Genomic DNA, 17177 nt, shown 5'->3' on the forward strand with positions numbered 1-17177 from the left:
GGCCGGGTCCTGATGGAGAGCAGGCAAGGTTGCAGGGCACAGAGAGGGTGCAGGGTGCAGAGGGGGTGTGGGGTGAACTGGGGGTGCAGGGTGCAGAAGGGGTACAGGGTGCAGAAGGGGTGCGGGGTGAACTGGGGGTGCAGGGTGCAGAGGGGGTGTGGGGTGAACTGGGGCTGCAGGGTGCAGAGGGGGTGCAGGGAGCCAGGGACTGAGCCCACCACATCCTGTTTCTCGTACCTTCCAGAGCCCGGCTGAGCATGGCCTCCCGGAGAGCCTCAACTGCGGGGAAGTGCAGGCCGCTGGCAGGCTGCAGAATCAGGACTGGCCCATCAGACACCTGGGGACGTGGGGGAGAAGACAGTCCTGGGGGAACGGCTGACTGGCAGGTGGGCTGTCAGCACACACAGCCTCAACCTGAGCCCAACAGGCCAGAGGGGATGAGGTGTCGACAGCTGGCCACATGCCCAAAGGGACAGTACTGGGGTTTCCAGCAAGGAGGTGACTTCAGGATGAAGAGGCGAGTCTGGGGTCCTGCTCCCTACACACCCTGCTGTTCCCCAAGTCTCCTGGGCATGGCAGGAACCCTCCTCCCCCTACTCCCCGAGCAGCCCAGGTGACAGCCGGTACCTGGGTCCTGGGCCTGGCCACGGAGTGCAAGAGGATCAGTGCGGACACCAGAGTCCCCGCCAGGATTCCGTACTGCACCTCCCAGAAGCAGAGCAGGAAGGTCACACTGAGGGGCAACAGGTCCAGCCCTGGGGAGGCGGGGGGAGCAGCTCAGAGGCGCCAGCTCTCGGGGAGCCCAGTACCTGCCCAGCCACTGCCTCGGCACCCCGGGCCAGCGGGATGACGTCCTGGCTCCTCACTTACTGATCAGAGAAGATCCTGACCCAAAGCAGCCAGGGGCCCTGGGATGGGGGCACCTGCTCACGTGGATGGCCAAGTCAGGAGGAAAGCCCCTTCCCACCAGAGGGGAGGAGGAGTGAAGGCCTGCCCGCCCAGCTCCCCGAGGCCTGAGCGCCCTCCGTAAGTTAAGAAGAGGGGATGTCGGGGGCAGAGCCGGGCCTGAGAGGTGGGGGGCGGGAGGCTGTGCGGGACCACAGGGGCCCCTCCGAGGACAAGCCTCAAATTCTCCAAGCCGCACGTGGGAGGAGATGTTCTAAAAGGTAGTGGCGTGGGCTTTGCAGTCAGCCCTGAACTTCACCCACCACACGTTAGCTCAGATGCTCGTCCTCCCGAGCCTCAGTTTTCCGTAAGTAAAACTGGCACGTCCATGCCTACTTGAGGGCAGCTTTAAAGATTAAATGCAACAATGTATGAGAAATCCAGAGCGTAAAGTGCTCGGTGAAAGGATAGTTACTTCACTTGATAACCAGCCGGGCTGACGAGAGAAACCAGATACACTCCACAGACCCTTTAAACTCTTTAACAAACAAGAAATGACAAAAACTGGTGTCACCGAAGGAGCTGCTGGTTCAGGAACTCCTGTCTTCTGGTGCCCATGGGCTGGGCTGGACCCTGCCGTCACCCCAGAACCCCCATCTCTCCCCAGTGAAGCAGCACGAGCAGACAAAGGCCGTTGGCCAAGAAAAGGCACAGGGACGGGGAACTCACGTGGGGTGACCCGCCCAGATACGTGCGTGGCTGGACGGGGGTCCCATTCAGGGATGGGGAGCTGAAGGGAGCCTTGCTGCCCCTGCAGCCCCAACCCACCGACCACAGGCATCTCCCGGCCTTCAGCGCGTCCTACACTGTCCTGTCCTGGGGCGACAAGACGGTGAGGGAATCCAGTACAACCCCAAAGCTGTTTACCCTTGGTGTGGGCTGAACAGTGCTCCCCAAAAAACGTATGCTGAAGTCCTACCCCCCAGTACCTGGAAATGTGACCTGATTTGGAAACAGGGTCTCTGCAGAGGTAATCAAGGTAATGTGAGGTCAGGCTGGGTTAACCAAAACCAAACCCACTGCTGTCCAATCGACTAGGTTAGGTGGGCCCTAGAGCCAAAGACAAGTGTCTTTATAAGGAGAGGGGCGTGGACAGAGACGCCCAGGGAGAAGGCCACGTGATGACGGAGACAGAGATGAGAGTGATGCCATCTACAAACAAGCAATGCCAAGCCTGGCTGGAGACCACCAGGCAAGAAGATCCTCCCCTAGCGCCTCTGGAGGGAGCGCGGCCCAGCCGACACCCGGAGTTCGGAGTTCCGGGCTCCAGAACTGAGAGACGATCCGAGTCTGCTGTTTCAGCCCCCGTGTGTGGTACTGTCTTCCGGCCGCCTCAGGAGGCTCACATGCCCTCAGCTCCCAACCACCCTGATGTGGGTGGGTCACGTGTCGCCGGCGCCACGGGAAATACGTACTCTTGACACGCCAGAGCGTCCCGAAGATCTTGGCGTCAAACAGGGGGGCCACAGCCATGATGATTACGGCGGCCAGGGCGGACTTGGGGATGTAGTAGAACAGTGAGGTCAGGTAGTCCAGTGACAGCAGCACGAGCACACCTGCGGGGGGCGGGGGAGGGTCACAGCCAGGACGCACAGGTTCGCACCCAGGCAAGGGCACTGGGAGATCTGTGTGTGAGCCCCCCGCCCGGGAGGGGACAGGCAGCGCCGCCCGGAGGCAGGAACAGAGTCCCACCCCTTGCCCCACACCCGTGGGATCCAGGTGGTCCAACCAGACACGTGCCCTTCGATTGTGGGTCCCCTTCCTTTCCCTCCACCTACCCCAACTGCCGGGGGGGGGACAGAGGAAGATAGCAGGGGGCTCACCTGTCACCAGCCCCCCCGCTGGGGTGCACACGCCTGACTGGGCGTTCACGGCCGTCCTGGAAGGCAATAAGGAGGCGTTAACCTGGTCAGCAGGCCCGGAAGAGGCGCAGCCGACACGGCCGTGAGCAGACGTCCTCATGGGACCGGCCGAGCAGGTCCTGAGCCCCCGGCCTGTCCCCCTTCTCCCGCAGGACTAACGTAACCCTGGCATCGGGACGACGCGAGCACATCCGTGCACTGGGACTCTCAGTGGTCAGCACAGCCACGTGCTGAGAAGAGCAGCGTGTGCCCCCGCCTGCCCTTCCGCAGCGACAGCTCGTGGAGGGCGTCCGCTGCGAGAAGGAGGGCCAGCTTCCAGCTGCGAGACCACGGCAACGTGGGGACATGGGCAGAGCGCCGGCGGGGCTGTGCCTGTCGGCCGGCAGGGCCGCCCTTGCCTGGCTGCCCTCCCCCAAGACCATCGAGGAGGAAGGACGTGGTCACTCACCGTCCGAAGCTGCCCGTGACTGGGTAGGAGGAGACAAGGGAGCCCAGCGTGTTGGTGAGGCCTAGGAGGGGGGTGGCGAGCAGAGGGGGGGCCGGGAGGGGAGGGGCCCGAAACAGAGGGGAGACGAGATGCGGGGAAGATAAAAAACGGAGAGTGAGTAGGAGAATAGAGAGGGGGCTACTCCGGGGGAAGGATGGGGTCTTCTCTTGCTCTCTCTGCCCGTCTCCTTCTGTCACTGTCTACCTATCTCTCTGTCTCTCGATGTCAGTGTCTCTCCCTCTCTCTGCCTCTGTCTCTCCCTCTGTGTGTCGCTATTTCTGTGTCTCTGTCTCTCTGTCTCTGTGTCTCTCCCTCCATGTCACTGTTTCTCTGTCTCTCTGTCTCTGTGTCTCTCCCTCCATGTGTCACTGTTTCTCTGTCTCTCTGTCTCTGTCTCTCTCCCTCCATGTGTCACTGTTTCTGTCTGTCTGTCTCTCCCTCCATGTGTCACTGTTTCTCTGTCTCTGTCTCTCTGTCTCTCCCTCCGTATGTCTCTGTTTCTCTGTCTCTGTGTCTCTCCCTCCGTATGTCTCTGTTTCTCTCTCTCTCTGTCTCTCCCTCCGTATGTCTCTGTTTCTGTTTCTCTGTCTCTGTCTCTCTCCCTCCATGTGTCACTGTTTCTCTGTCTCTGTCTCTGTCTCTCCCTCCATGTGTCACTGTTTCTCTGTCTCTGTCTCTCTGTCTCTCCCTCTGTATGTCTCTGTTTCTCTGTCTCTGTCTCTCCCTCCGTATGTCGCTGTCTCTCTCTGTGTCTCCATCTCCCTCTCAGAAGAAAAAACAAACCATGGCCTTTGCCGAGCTCCCCGAGGTTGACTCCGGCTCCTGCATGTCTGTGGCTCACATACACCTTCCCCCCTACCCCCCTTTATAAAGGGGAGAAGCACCTCGCCCCATGAGGCGTGCTGTCAGACAAGGACACACGAGACAGACCCAGAGATCTGAGAACGGGCCACCTGCCCACGGCACTCAGCAGCCTCCCTCACGCCGACGAGGGTGACGCGCAGATCAGTGCGCCTCCCATGCGGCGTGGACCCTGCCTGCAGCCTCGTCAGCACCCGGACCGGACAACCAAGATGACGGGCTGTGTGGATCAGAACCTTGCCCAGGGTCCTTCGCTGAGGCGGTGGTTCCCCAACTGTGTAACCATGACAGGGTCACAGGTTCACCAGGAGGCAGCACAGCGTGGGGCCCACCCCGCACGGGGCCTCCCCGGCCACATGCCCACCACGTCCTTGAGGGCGGACCCGGTGAGGACAAGCCTGTACTGGGGCAGGGGCAGCAGGGGCCTGGCCAGACAATGACCGCAGGCTGCACATGAGCACCCACCCCATCACACCGGAATCCACAGATCCCAGCCTCGGCCAAAGACACAACTCCGTGCACAGGTACTGAGCTGGGGGTGCGCCCTGCGGCTGACACCTGCAGGTTAGCTGGTCTCCACCAAGCGCCACTGAAAGCTGCTGGGCCCATTTCATATCCACATGCGATACGTGTGGCCTTTCCAGCCATGGTCTTGTAATTCACACCCGAGTGATTGGGCGGGACTGTGTGATAGGGTAATTGTGGCCCGCAAAAGGGACTAGTCAGTTTTGCCATCCTGCTGGGCTTGAAATGAGCTACCCCAGAAGTGGGAAGAAGAGAGGACCCCACCACAGCCAGGGAAGAAGAGCTGGGAGCCAGAGTGTCCTTTGGACCCAGAATCCCTACGCTGGGAGGCCCGTGGGATCAGGAGACAGAGCTAGAGCGAGCTCTAACTCTGAAGATGGTAAGAAGTGGAGGCAGCAGAGAGCCGGCAGCACGAGACAGCGCAGTGGGATTCCCAGCCCACTGAGAGAGAAAGCTGAGTGCCTTTGGGCAGAGACCGAGGGCCAGGGAGGGGCGTGCCTGCGAGCACGGCTGGGAAGAGGCTGTCCTGATGGAAGAACTGTATCCTGAGCGTTCCTGAGCCTGAATTGTAACTATTACTTCCCTAATAAACCCCACAATCATGAGTACGGTCTGTGAGTTGTGTGGCTGTTGCAGTGAATGATGGAGCCCAGCAGAGAAGTAGAGAGTGCCGTGGGAAGGACGGTTGGTGTCAGAATTGGTAAAGACGGCAGAGAGAGGAGGCATGTCTGACCCCCGCCTCACAGAAATCAGCCTTGGGCTGTTGATCTTGGTTCTCCTTCCCCCTTGTGGGGTTGGAAAAGGTCAGACACTGCCCCAAGCCATTTTTACACCACAAATGTCTAGTCCACAGCAGGAAACGCACCCGCTGTTAATAACCAGAGCTGGCACTCTGTGATCAGCGGTCGGACCCTTCCCTGGATTGTAGTTTGTCTGGGTCACCGTGTCCTCGGGATGTGAACTACGTGTCACTGGTGGTGTCACGGGAACGAGACGCACTGAGAAACTGCGTTTGGGAGTCTGGCTGGTGGGTGCTGGGGAGTCTGTAGGTTTTCTCTGCCCCGGAGCAGGTGAGTCCCAGGAGATCCCAGCTCCACCATCAGCAGGCAACGTCCCACTCACCAGGGCTCAGAGAGCAGCACTGGTAGGGTCCCTTGTGACTCACCCTGGGGCCCCACAACCTCTGCGTCAAGAACCCACGTGGTTCGAGTCCCAAACGCTGCCACTGAGGCTGTCGGGTGTTACTGGTGCACACCCCTCAGGGAGGAGCCCGGCGCTGCCACCTGGTGAGACCCGGGGCCCCTCATAAGGGACCACCATAGACCAAAAGCCACGGTGAGGACCAGTTTAGGGCCCCCGCAGCAGTGTCCCAACAAACCACTAGGGAGGTCAGAGTCGTTAAAACAAAAGAAAGCAACACTGTGAATCCAGGCAGCCAGGTCCTCCCTGGGCCCACTGATCCACCTGCTCTGCCTCAGGGGACCAAGGGCAGAGATGACAGTGCTCAAAGTCCACTCAGGTCAACAGCCTCACCCAATGCTACCTGGCTGCATTGCTAGCTTTCTGCCCTGTGGGCCCCATAGCTCCCTCCTGGAGGCAGAACACTGCAGACATTCCAGGGCAGGGAGCACAGCAATGTCCTGCACACAGCAGACACTTAATAGGTGGCAGTCAGAGCTGACACCACGTCAGCTCCCTATTCCTAGCAGCTAAACTGAACTATCTGGGGATCTGAGGGGGAGTCCACGCTCACATTTCAGAAGGACCCAGCTCCGGGCCACCTCCATGCCTGCATCTCCTCCCGACCATCACACCCGTGTACCATGTGAGCAAGACGCAGAGGAGCCCACACAGACCGTGAGCCCTACGGCCAGAGCCTTACCAATGGCCACCAGCTCCTGGTTGGCGTCGACACGGTAGTTATTCTGAGAAGCTGAAAAGAATGGAGAGTAAAATCCGGTCAGCAGGTGTACAGTGTCAGAAAGAAAACGTTCATGAGATGAAAGACAGCTAATGAGATTCCACATATGGTGGTATCTAGATTTTATGAACAGGCGTGTACACATACACACATACTATATACATCCAACTCTTAATAAGACAGGGTAAAACTGCCCCACAGGGTTTCCAAGGAGCTCCTGGTGGATTCAAACTGCTGACCTTTTGGTTAGCAGCCAAACACTTAACTACTGTGCCACCAGGGCCCTAAGGAAACCCTGGTGGCCTTGTGGTTAAGAGCTACAGCTGCTAACCAAAAGGTCGGCAGTTCAAATCCACCTGGCGCTCCTTGGAAACCCTGTGGGGCAGTTCTACTCTGTCCTACAGGGTTGCCATGAGTCAGAATTGACTCTACAGCAATGGGTTTGGTTTGGTTTATATACATACATGCACGTGTCTACGGGTATGTGTACGTTTGTGTCACAAGAAGAGAGCAGAGAGCTGTATGGTAAAATGCCAGCAGGTAACTGGAGTAGTGAGAACACTTACGGGGATTTGTTTTTTCTTTATATATTTTTGCACTTTCAACATTTTCTACAATAAACAGGTACCATTTTTACAAGGGAAAAAGTTTTAAACTAAAAACCTCCTTGTTTACAAGCCCGGCTGACTAGAAGGTCAAAGGTGAGACATCCCAGAGGGATGAGCAGACAGTGATTTCAGGGGAAGACAGAGGGATCTGGGAGTCCCTGGGAGGCGTAAACAGTTAACACACTCGGCTGCTAACTGAAAGGCTGGAGTTCAAGTCCACCCAGAGGCACCTCAGGAGAAAGGCCTGGCGTGAAGAATCCGCCAATAAAAACCCTATGGAGCGCAGAGTCCTACTCTGACACACATGGGGTCGCCATGAGTCGGAGATCAACCCGATGGTAACTGGTCTGATTTTTTTATGCGGATGTGAATCTAAGGCAGGGGTTGGCAAACGTTTCTGTCAAGGGCCAGGTGGTAAACGTTTTCGGTTTTGTGAGCCGTGCCAGGTCGCAGGTATGCGGAGGCAGCTAGACAGCACGATGTCAACCTCTCAGGAATTTTGCGAGTGGTTCTTAAAAGCTGCCGTTATCACCAATCAAATCAAAACTTTCAATTAATGAATTACATTAAAAACAAGATACGACTTAAAACCCATTGCTTGCTAATTTATTGTATTACGTTTTACTATTCCCAAAGCTCCCGAGGTTATTCATATCTATGGCATCTGTACGGTGATCCTGTATGATGGCAGTGACTGGGTCTCTCATCTCAACTCTAAACGTGACCCACGTTTAGTGAGTCACGTTCGGCTTGAAGTCAGCCCTGGTGGGAGTGTTTACACCACAGGAATTGGCAAAGGCTACAGAGCTGGGCCTTTGACTTCCACGGAATGCCAGCTGTTGAACATTCACTGGGCACACCACCAGAAGGAGCTTTTCATTATAAATCTATTTTTACTGCAGATTCTAAAGACATAACATAGGCAGGTTCTACTTGGATAAAAATTCAAATTTTTAAAATTCAAGCAGATAAAATGCAAGCAAGAAAGCAGGCAACAAGCAAAGCAGGCAGCTCCCAGGATGAGACCACCAGGGTGGGCCTGTGTGACAAACATCTTACCGAAGGCTTTGGCCACTGCGATGCTCTCCAGCAGGCCCATCAGGGGCACCACGGCCAGCCCAGCCCCCATGTCCTGAGAAGGGAGGGAGGGACAATAAGCAGCCTTGTAAGCCCACACCTTCCTAACTCCAGGTAAGGAAAGGATGGGTCTGGCTGAGCACAGACCTCCCAAGGCAGGGATCAGCTCTTCTCCACATCTCCTAACCGAAGCAGATGTACTTCAGCTGCAGGACCATGAACTTACACATGCAAGGAAATACCTCCTTATTGTGAATGATTACAGAACACGACAAAGTCATTTCTGCCGGTGTCCAAAACAGGAGGGACGCCTCTGGGTTCTAGCTCAAGGCAGTCCCTGGGTAGTGCTCACTGCTAACAGAAAGGTTAGAGATTCAAGTCCACCCAGAGGCATCCTGGAAGAAAGGCTTGGCAATCCTACTCTCAAAAAATCAACCACTGAAAACCCCATGAAGTACAGCTCTTCTCTGACGCACATGCAGTCACTGTGAGCCGGAATCAACTTGATGGCAACTGGTTCTGGTTTCTCAAGGCAGGAAAACCAACGTGATGTCCCCTTGAAGTTCTGTCCAAGCTGGGATTCTTTTGTCAGCTGTCTTTGTACCCAGACACACCCCTTACTGAGGGCTCAGCAGTCCTAATGGGACTCAGACTTCCCCTCACTAAGCAGATGCATTAGGGACATGGAGTTTCCCATCTCGGCTTACCTGGACCATCTCAGTGAAGGAAATCGTCCCGTTGGCGGTGGTCACTGAGAAAGGAGGGGTCCGGACAGGAGGGAGCCCCTCGGCTATCTCCCCAGTAAGAACAAAGGGCTGGTATCCAGTCACTTCGAAGGAGTATGCAACCAGGGCAGCAAAAGAGACGACCAGGGCATTTCGAGCTAGAACAGAGGGAACAACACGTCAGTGACAGGCCACTCCCAGAAAATACAGGAAAGTTTAAAGCCAGACACTTATCTATGTCTGGGTGACTGTGGGAGAAGACACCACAGGAGTGGAACACCCCACCAGCCATGACCACTTACATTCCACCCTTGTCGATACAGCACAGATACAGTGGACGTTTGCAGGCGTGAACACGTGGTTATAGACTGTGCACAGGGTGGCACAAAAGACGGCAATACAAAGACAAGTAAGCACACCATGTACGGAATGTCTAGCATCCAATCAAAAATTACCATGCATGCAAAGAAGCTGGAAAACATGTCCCATAAGGAGGAGAAAAACCAATTAATCAAAACTGATATAAAAATGACACAGGTGACAGAATTAGCAGATAAGAATATTAAAACAGAAATTATAACTGTTTTCCATATGTTCAAGAAGCTAAAGGAAAAACTACGCATGTTAAATGGAAATGTGGAAGATAGAAAAAATTGAACATCTAGAAATGAAAACTACAGTGTCTGAGATGAAAATACACTGGATGGGATTAACAACGGATTAGCCACTAAAGAAAAAAGACTAGTGAACTAACTTAACAGATGTAGCAATGAAACCATCCAAAATGGATCACCAACCAAAACTAAGCCCGGTGCTGTCGAGTCGATTCCAACTCATGGCAACCTTATAGGACAGAGTAGAACTGCCTCATAGAGTTTCCAAGGAGTGCCTGGTGGATTTGAACTGCCAACCTTTTGGTTAGCAGCCGTAGCACTTAACTACTGTGCCACCAGGGTTTCCAAAATGTATCACATAAATGAAAAAAAATATTGAAAAACTTATGCAGAACATTAGCAAGCTGAGGAACAATGTCACATGGCTTAACACACTCACTGAACCGGAGTCTGCAAAGGACGGGGGGCGGGGGGGGCAGAACAATATTTGAAGAAATAAGGGCTGAAATTTTTCACAAATTTGATGAAAACTGTAAACCCACATACCCAAGAAGCTAAATGAAACCCAAGCACAAGAAACATGAAGAAAACTGTACCACAGCACATCATATTAAATTGCTTAAAACCAGTGATAAAGAGAATACCTTAAAAGCAGCCAAAAAAAAGGCAACATACAGAGGAACACAGATAAGAATGACAGCAGATTTCTTGTCGGAAATAAAGCAGGCCAGAAGACAGTGGAGTACTATCTTTAAAGCACTGGAAGAAAAAAAAACTGTCAACCTGGAATTCTGTGTCCAGCAAAAATACCTTCCAAAAATAAAGGCAAAATTAAGAGCTTTTTGACACACAAAAGCTGAAGGAATTTATCACCAGCAGGTCTATACTACAAGAAACGATTAAGAAAATCCTTCAAGGAAGAAGGAAAATTATGCCAGATGGAAATCTGGATCTATACAAAGACGTGAAGAGCACTACAAACAGTGACTACACGGGTGAATATAAAAAACGTTTTTTCTTACCATTTAATTCTCTTTAAAAATAATTAACTATTTAAAAGAAAGATAGTAACAATTACTGTGGGGTTTATAAGAAATACTGAAGTCAAATACATGACAATCGCACAAAGGCCAAGAAAGAAGAAACAGATGTACTGTTACAACGTTCTTGTATTACACATGAAGTCATATCAGTTGAACATGGAACGTGATAAACTAAAAATGTACACTATAAACCCTGCAGCACCTACTAAAAGCAAACAAATAAAAAAGCACACACACACAACAGTTACAGCTACGAAGTCAACAAAGGAAATAAAACAGAGTAATAAACAACACTCAATCCAGAAGAAGCAGGAAAAACGGAACAAAGAACACGTGCGACAAATAGAAAACAAACAGGAATGCGGGAGATTTAAAGCCAGACATATCGATAATCACATAAAACGGAAATCATATATAAACACCTCAATTAAAGACACAGGTTGTTAAAAAAAAAAAATTGTCGTTGTGTCAATTCTGACTCATAGTGACCCTACAAGACAGAGCAGAACTACCCCATAGTGTTTCCAAGGCTATAAATCTTTATGGAAGCAGACTGCCACATCTTTCTCCCACAGAACAGCTGGTGGGTTTGGGCCGCTGACCTTTCAGTTAACAGCTGAGCACTTAACCACTGTGCCACCAGGGATCTCTCTAAAGACACAAATAAGCTAAATAGGTTAAAAGTAAAAGGACAAGAAAATTTATACCTTGCTAACAGTAATCAAAAAAAAAAAAGGTAGAGTAGCTCTATTAGTATCAGGCAAAGTAGATTTCAGAGCACAAAGTATCACCAGGGATAAAGGTCATTTCAACAAAAAATAATAATTCTATATATTTATAGTAATAGAGCTTCAAAATACATGAAGCAAAAACTGATAGCTCTGAAAGAAAAATGGACATATCCATAATTATAGCTGGCGATCTGAACACCCCCTCTCAATAATTAATAGAACAAGTAGAAAGAAAAACAGCAAGGAAAGAAATTAAAACTGAAAATAAATAAAAACAGAAAAAAAAACCCAGCAAGGATATAGTGGCTTTAAATAACACTACCCACTGACTTGATCCAATAGACATTTATAGAACACTCCACCCCACAATAGGATATGTTCTTCTCAGGTGCACACGGAACATTGAACCATATTCTGGGCCATAAAACAAGTCTCAGTAAGTGTAAAAGGATTAAGATCATATAAAGTATGTTCTCTGACAACAATGAAATTAAATTAGAAATCAGTAACAAAATGCTAACTGTGAAATCCCCAAATATTTGGAAACTAAGTAAATTCTAAATAATCTCTGGGTCAAAGGAGAAATCAAAATGACAATCAGGAAGTGTTTTGAACTGAACGAAAATGAAAACACAATGTATCAAGGTTTGTGGGCTGCAGCTAAAGCAGAGTTGAGAGGGAAATTTGTAGCACTAAATACCTATATTAGAAAAGATGGGGTCTCAAAGACTTTCACCTTAAGAACTAGGGATCAAAAAAAGAGAAATTAAACCCAAAATGAGCAGAAGAAAAAAACAGAGATCAGAGCAGTAATGGATGAACTAGAAACAAAAACAATGGAGAAAATCAACGAAACCAAGTTGGTTCCGTGAAAAGACTGATCAAACTGATACATTTCCAGCCTGACTCATCAGGACAAAAAGGCAGATGACTTGTGTGCAAGTCCCCCCTCTGCCTCTTCCCAGCCATGTGACCTTGTTCGTCTACTCGTCTGCCTCATTCTCTTCTTCGACACACCGGGGAAAATACACAACACCCCCATCCTACAGGCTGTTATGAGAATCAAATAAAGTAACGTACGTGAAAGTGCTTCAGAAGCCACAAACCCTTACACGTCAGACTCCAAATCACTCAACTTCTGCATGCTAGACTTTTTCATGTACAAAAGGGAAATAAATAACAGTAACTGTTCTATCTGCCCCACGAGGTTGTTGTAGGGCTCAGAAGAAAAAAGGAAGTGAATGAACCTTTCCTACAAATGGCTGAACAAACAAAAATTACAGCTATAGGATAAGTCGTTTAATTGTCCTCACTTAGCTAACATAGAAGCGAAAACTCTACCTTTTCCAAAACCACTTTGGAGAGCGAGCTTGGTAACTACTCTCTTCAGGGGATGCTACAGCCTCGGGGAGAAGGGGGGTGAGGCTTCAGAGCCGCATTTGCCAAACTCCGACATGCCTGAGCATCCCCTGGGTATCGTGTTAAAATCAGATTCTGATCCGGCAGCTCTGGGGCCGGGCCTGAGAGTCTGCATTTCCAACTGCTGGCCCTGGGCCACATTTGGTTCATTGCTGATTAGCAAGGTGTGATAGGTGGAATAACAGCTTCCCAAAGATGCTTATGTCAGAATCCCTGGAACCTGTGACTAGGTTAGGTTACCTAGCAGGAAGGAATTAAGGTTGCACATGGAATTAAGGTTGCTAATCTGCTGACTTTGACACGGGGAAATTATCCTGGATTATCGAAGTGGCCCTGATGTCATCACAAGGTCCTTAAATGTGCAAGAGGAAGGTGAAGAGTTAGAACCAGTGCTGGCATCGTGACAAAGACTTGCCCCACCATTGCTGGCTCTGAAGACAATGAAAGGAGCCCGGGGACAAGGAATGCGGGCAGCCTACAGACAAGTTGGGAAGGGCAAAGAAGCAGGTTCTCAGGGCTATATCCACACTTCCCTCAGCTCGGAGGGAAGGGTCAGTTGACACCAGGGGCCTCCTCACTTTCCTGAAAACCCATTTCTGGGTGCCACTGACCAGAGCCCAACAGTGGGGGCCACTGTTTCCATCTGGGCAAAGAGCCCAGACAGCATCGAAAGAGAGGTCCCTGCCTCCCCGAGGGGCCTCTTCAGGGAGCCAGCGGCCACACGTACGCCTGTCCTGCAGCCAGGGCAGATTCTCCAACAGGCAAGGTAAGCACAGTGCTTACCTTGCTTACCACATCATCCGTAGTGAACAATTTCACATTTTTTCACCACAGCAAAGACTCTCCTACGTATGGCTGGCATCTCTCTCTCTCCCAACCCTACAGCACCTTTCTACAGGATCAAAGGGACGGATGACCCAGTGAGCAAGATAAGCACGGGCTTACCTGTGCTTACTTACCAGTCTATAATAAACAGTTTCACGTGGGTTTCACCACATCCTTGACGTAGTAAAAAACATGTGAAACTGTCCATTACAAATTAGTAAGTAAGCACAAGTACGCCTGTGTTTACTGAATAATCCACCCCTGCCTACAGCCTTTTCCACGACCTTGCTTTGTGCACCTTATCATTACCTGTGACTCACCTGTCGATGTCACACCTCAAGCACAATTCTTACCCCTAACGGGTGCACAATAAAGACAAAAGCAGTCGGGCTCGAGTGGAAACCTGCTTTCTCCCCAGCGACCTGCCCGGAGCCGAGGGTTTCTCACTACTGCTGTGGTGTGGCCATCCTGTGCACCACAGGGTGCTGAGCACCATCCCTGGCCTCCACCCACCGGATGCCAGTAACACCCGCCCCAGTGTGACAACCAAGTGTGTCCAGACATTGCCCAAGGTCTCCTGGGCGCAGAACCGTTGCTCTAGACCAGTGTTTGCGACCTTGGCTGTTTATCAGAATCACCTGTGGTTGTTGTTGGAGCCCTGGTGGCACAGTGGTTAAGAGCTCGGCTGCTAGCCAAAAGGTCGGCAGTTCAAATCCACCCAGCCGCTCCTTGGAAACCCTGAGAGGTAGTTCTACCCTGTCCTATAGGGTCTCCGTGAGTCGGAACTGACTCGATGGCAGTGGATTTGATCTGGATGTAATTTCGTATTACTGCTGTTTGCTGCTGATGAGTTGGCCCGAGTCATGGCGACCCCATAGATGACAGAATGAAATGCTGCCCAGTCCTGCAACATCCCCATGACCGGTTACAGATCAGACCGTTGTGACCCATACGGTGTTCATTGGCTGATTTTTGGAAGTAGATCGCCAGGCCTTTCTCCCTAGTCTGTCTTAGTTTGGAAGCTCCACTGAAACCTGTTCAGCATCAGAGCAACGTATAACCCTCCAACGGCAGATGGCCAGTGACCGCACGAGGCGCGGGGGCCGAGAATCAAACCCGGGTCTCTCACACGGAAGGTGAGAACTCTACCACGGAACTGCCAACATCCTCCAAAAAAAACAAAAAAACCAAACCCATTACTGTCAACTCAGTTCTGACTCCTAGCGACCCTACAGAATGGAGTAGAACTGACCTATAGGCTTAACGTCCTCCTAGCGACTTTTAAGTATCTCAGTACTGAAGTTATGCCCCAGACCAATTCCATGAGACTCTCTCGGGGGGACACAAGACTCCCTGGTGACCACAGTGGCCAGCAGAGGTGAGCGGGACACTGCAGAAGTAGTCCACAGCCCAACGGATCCCTCACCTGTCGTGGCCGTCCAAACGAGCCCATGGCTGAGCCGCACACCCGGGGGCATCTCAGGGTGGACAGGAGGCACGTGGTCTCTCATCAGCTTCAGCACCAGGAGCAGCACCATGCAGACCAGCCCCAGCACGGCGTCCCCCACCCTGCGGACAGACACAGGTCACCGGCGCACGCAGCCAGTGCCGCCCACCTGCCCGCCCTCGGTGCCCGCTTCAGCTGGAAGCCTTTTTCTCTCCGTGGCTTTTTTGGTTTTTCCCTATTCTGTTCAACTTTACTCTAAACTCAGCGAACAGGCCCGCGCACGGCTGGGAGTCAAGGCCTGAGCACGCTGGCAGCAGTGTTACTGATTTGTTCTCAGTCACGTTGCTCTCGGCGACAGCTACCTCGCTGCACTGAGGCCCCTTCCACCTGTGGCAATCCTTGATTATCTGTGAGTCTCCCCTTCCAGCCCCCCCAGGACGCTTAGCCCCCCAGGCTTCATCGCCAGGGACTCCAAGCTCCTTGCTTCCAGGTGCGTTCACGGGAAGCCCCTGCGGAAGACCAGGAGGAGGAGGGACGTCACAGCCTCTCCCGCCCACCCTCTCGGCTAGGCGCGGCCCCCACCAGGCAGCCCCTCTACAGCTCCTGCAAATGCATTTCTCCTCTTCCCCTCCGGCTAGAGGTCCCGCTTCTTGCTGAGCTGTCTCCGAGCGCCCCAGCATCCTGTTTGTCCCGCCCTCTGCTAGGGACGCCTGCATTCGAGACCGCGGACGGCAGCGCCCCTAGCTGGTTTGTCGCTCTACTTGCCGGCCCCTCAGCACCTGCGCCTCCTGCGTCCACCTCTTTCCCACTCAGCGGTCTCTCTTTTTCAACGTTTATGGCGGCTTTACTCATAATTCCTCAAAACTGAAAATAACCAACGTATGCTTCGACGGCGGATGGACAAAGACTCATCCACACAGTGGACTTTTACCTTCTGCCGTCAAGTCGATTCTGACTCATATGATCCTACAGAACAGAGTAGAACTGCCCTATGGGGTTTCCAAGGCTTTACGGAAGCAGACTGCCACATCTTTCTCCCGCAGAACAGCTGGCGGGTTGGAACCGCCAATCTTCCAATTAGGAGATGAGCGCTTAACCACTGCGCCACCAGGGCTCCTTAGTGGAGTATTTCTCAGCAATAAAAAGAAATGAGCTATCCAATCACAAAAACACACGTACGAACTTAAGTGCACACTACAAAGTGAAAGCAGTCTGAGAAAGTCACATGCTGTATGGTTCCAACCATATGACATTCTGGAAAACGCAAAGCTCTACAGACAGGAAACCAGCAGCTGTTGCTGGGGGCTCAGTGGAGGAAGGAGACACGCAGCCCCAGGTTCTGCTCCTCTCTAGATTCTGAACCTTCTGAGAGCGTGCCTACCTGCTCCTTCCTCAAAAAGCCTCTCCTGTCCCACCCACCACCCAGACTGCTTGGTAGGGCGGCCTGAAGCTCTCAGGTCACCTAGAGCACCCCTCAAGTACTGATTCTGCTCAGCAGGTCTGGGGCGGACCTGAGACTCTGTGTTTCTAACAGGTCCCAGGTGCTGCTTCTGCTCTGGGGACCTGCCGTTTGCGCAGCCGGTCCCACAGACTGGAGTCAATGCCCCCTGGAGTGGAGGTGGGCGGAGGGGGTGGCCTGGAAGAAGGAGTGGTCCTAAGTGGTAGAAGCACAAAGCCACCGGTACCTGGTCTCTCCGATGTTGAGGAAGGTGTAATACACCTGCAGGAAAAACTGCCTGGGGATGTCCTGCAGTCCCAGGAGGTTCTGCGCAAACAGAGATGCCCATTAGACAACCCCCTGAGGCCAAGGCCTGGGGCGGCCCCGCCCCGCCCTCCGCGCCCAAAGAAGCCGCACCAGGAAGGGGAGGGGGTGCACCCCGGGGCTGGAATCTTCCCGGGGGTCTGGGGTCCTTCCTGGGGCCCATCCCCTGGCCCTGGGCAGCCATTTCCCCAGCCTCAAAGCCCGAGGCAGGAGCCTCTCACCCTGGAGGGGGGCACCTCACAACCTCTGGGATCAATGACGTGTTTTGCCAAACCACTTTCATTTTAAGAAAAATTGGTCCAAGAAACTCCCAGGCCGGGAGACC

The 17177-nt window shown here is 52.4% G+C and overlaps 1 protein-coding gene across 1 annotated transcript in view; it reads right to left on the bottom strand.

The window, feature by feature from the left end:
- SLC26A11 (solute carrier family 26 member 11) overlaps positions 1-17177 on the bottom strand; it is a 25596-nt gene that overhangs the window by 3833 nt on the left and 4586 nt on the right. Inside the window, exons 5-14 of the mRNA XM_004374098.2 lie at positions 16776-16855; positions 15070-15212; positions 8994-9169; positions 8269-8341; positions 6563-6613; positions 3256-3316; positions 2769-2824; positions 2361-2501; positions 628-755; positions 238-337 (exon numbers count right to left, since the gene is read on the bottom strand). Of these exons, the coding sequence (XP_004374155.1) occupies positions 238-337; positions 628-755; positions 2361-2501; positions 2769-2824; positions 3256-3316; positions 6563-6613; positions 8269-8341; positions 8994-9169; positions 15070-15212; positions 16776-16855 (1009 nt within the window). The remainder of the gene's footprint in view (positions 1-237; positions 338-627; positions 756-2360; positions 2502-2768; positions 2825-3255; positions 3317-6562; positions 6614-8268; positions 8342-8993; positions 9170-15069; positions 15213-16775; positions 16856-17177) is intronic.

This window comes from Trichechus manatus, unplaced genomic scaffold (genome assembly GCF_000243295.1).
Source record: "Trichechus manatus latirostris isolate Lorelei unplaced genomic scaffold, TriManLat1.0 scaffold00028, whole genome shotgun sequence".
In the NCBI taxonomy this organism is placed as follows: Eukaryota; Metazoa; Chordata; class Mammalia; order Sirenia; family Trichechidae; genus Trichechus; species Trichechus manatus.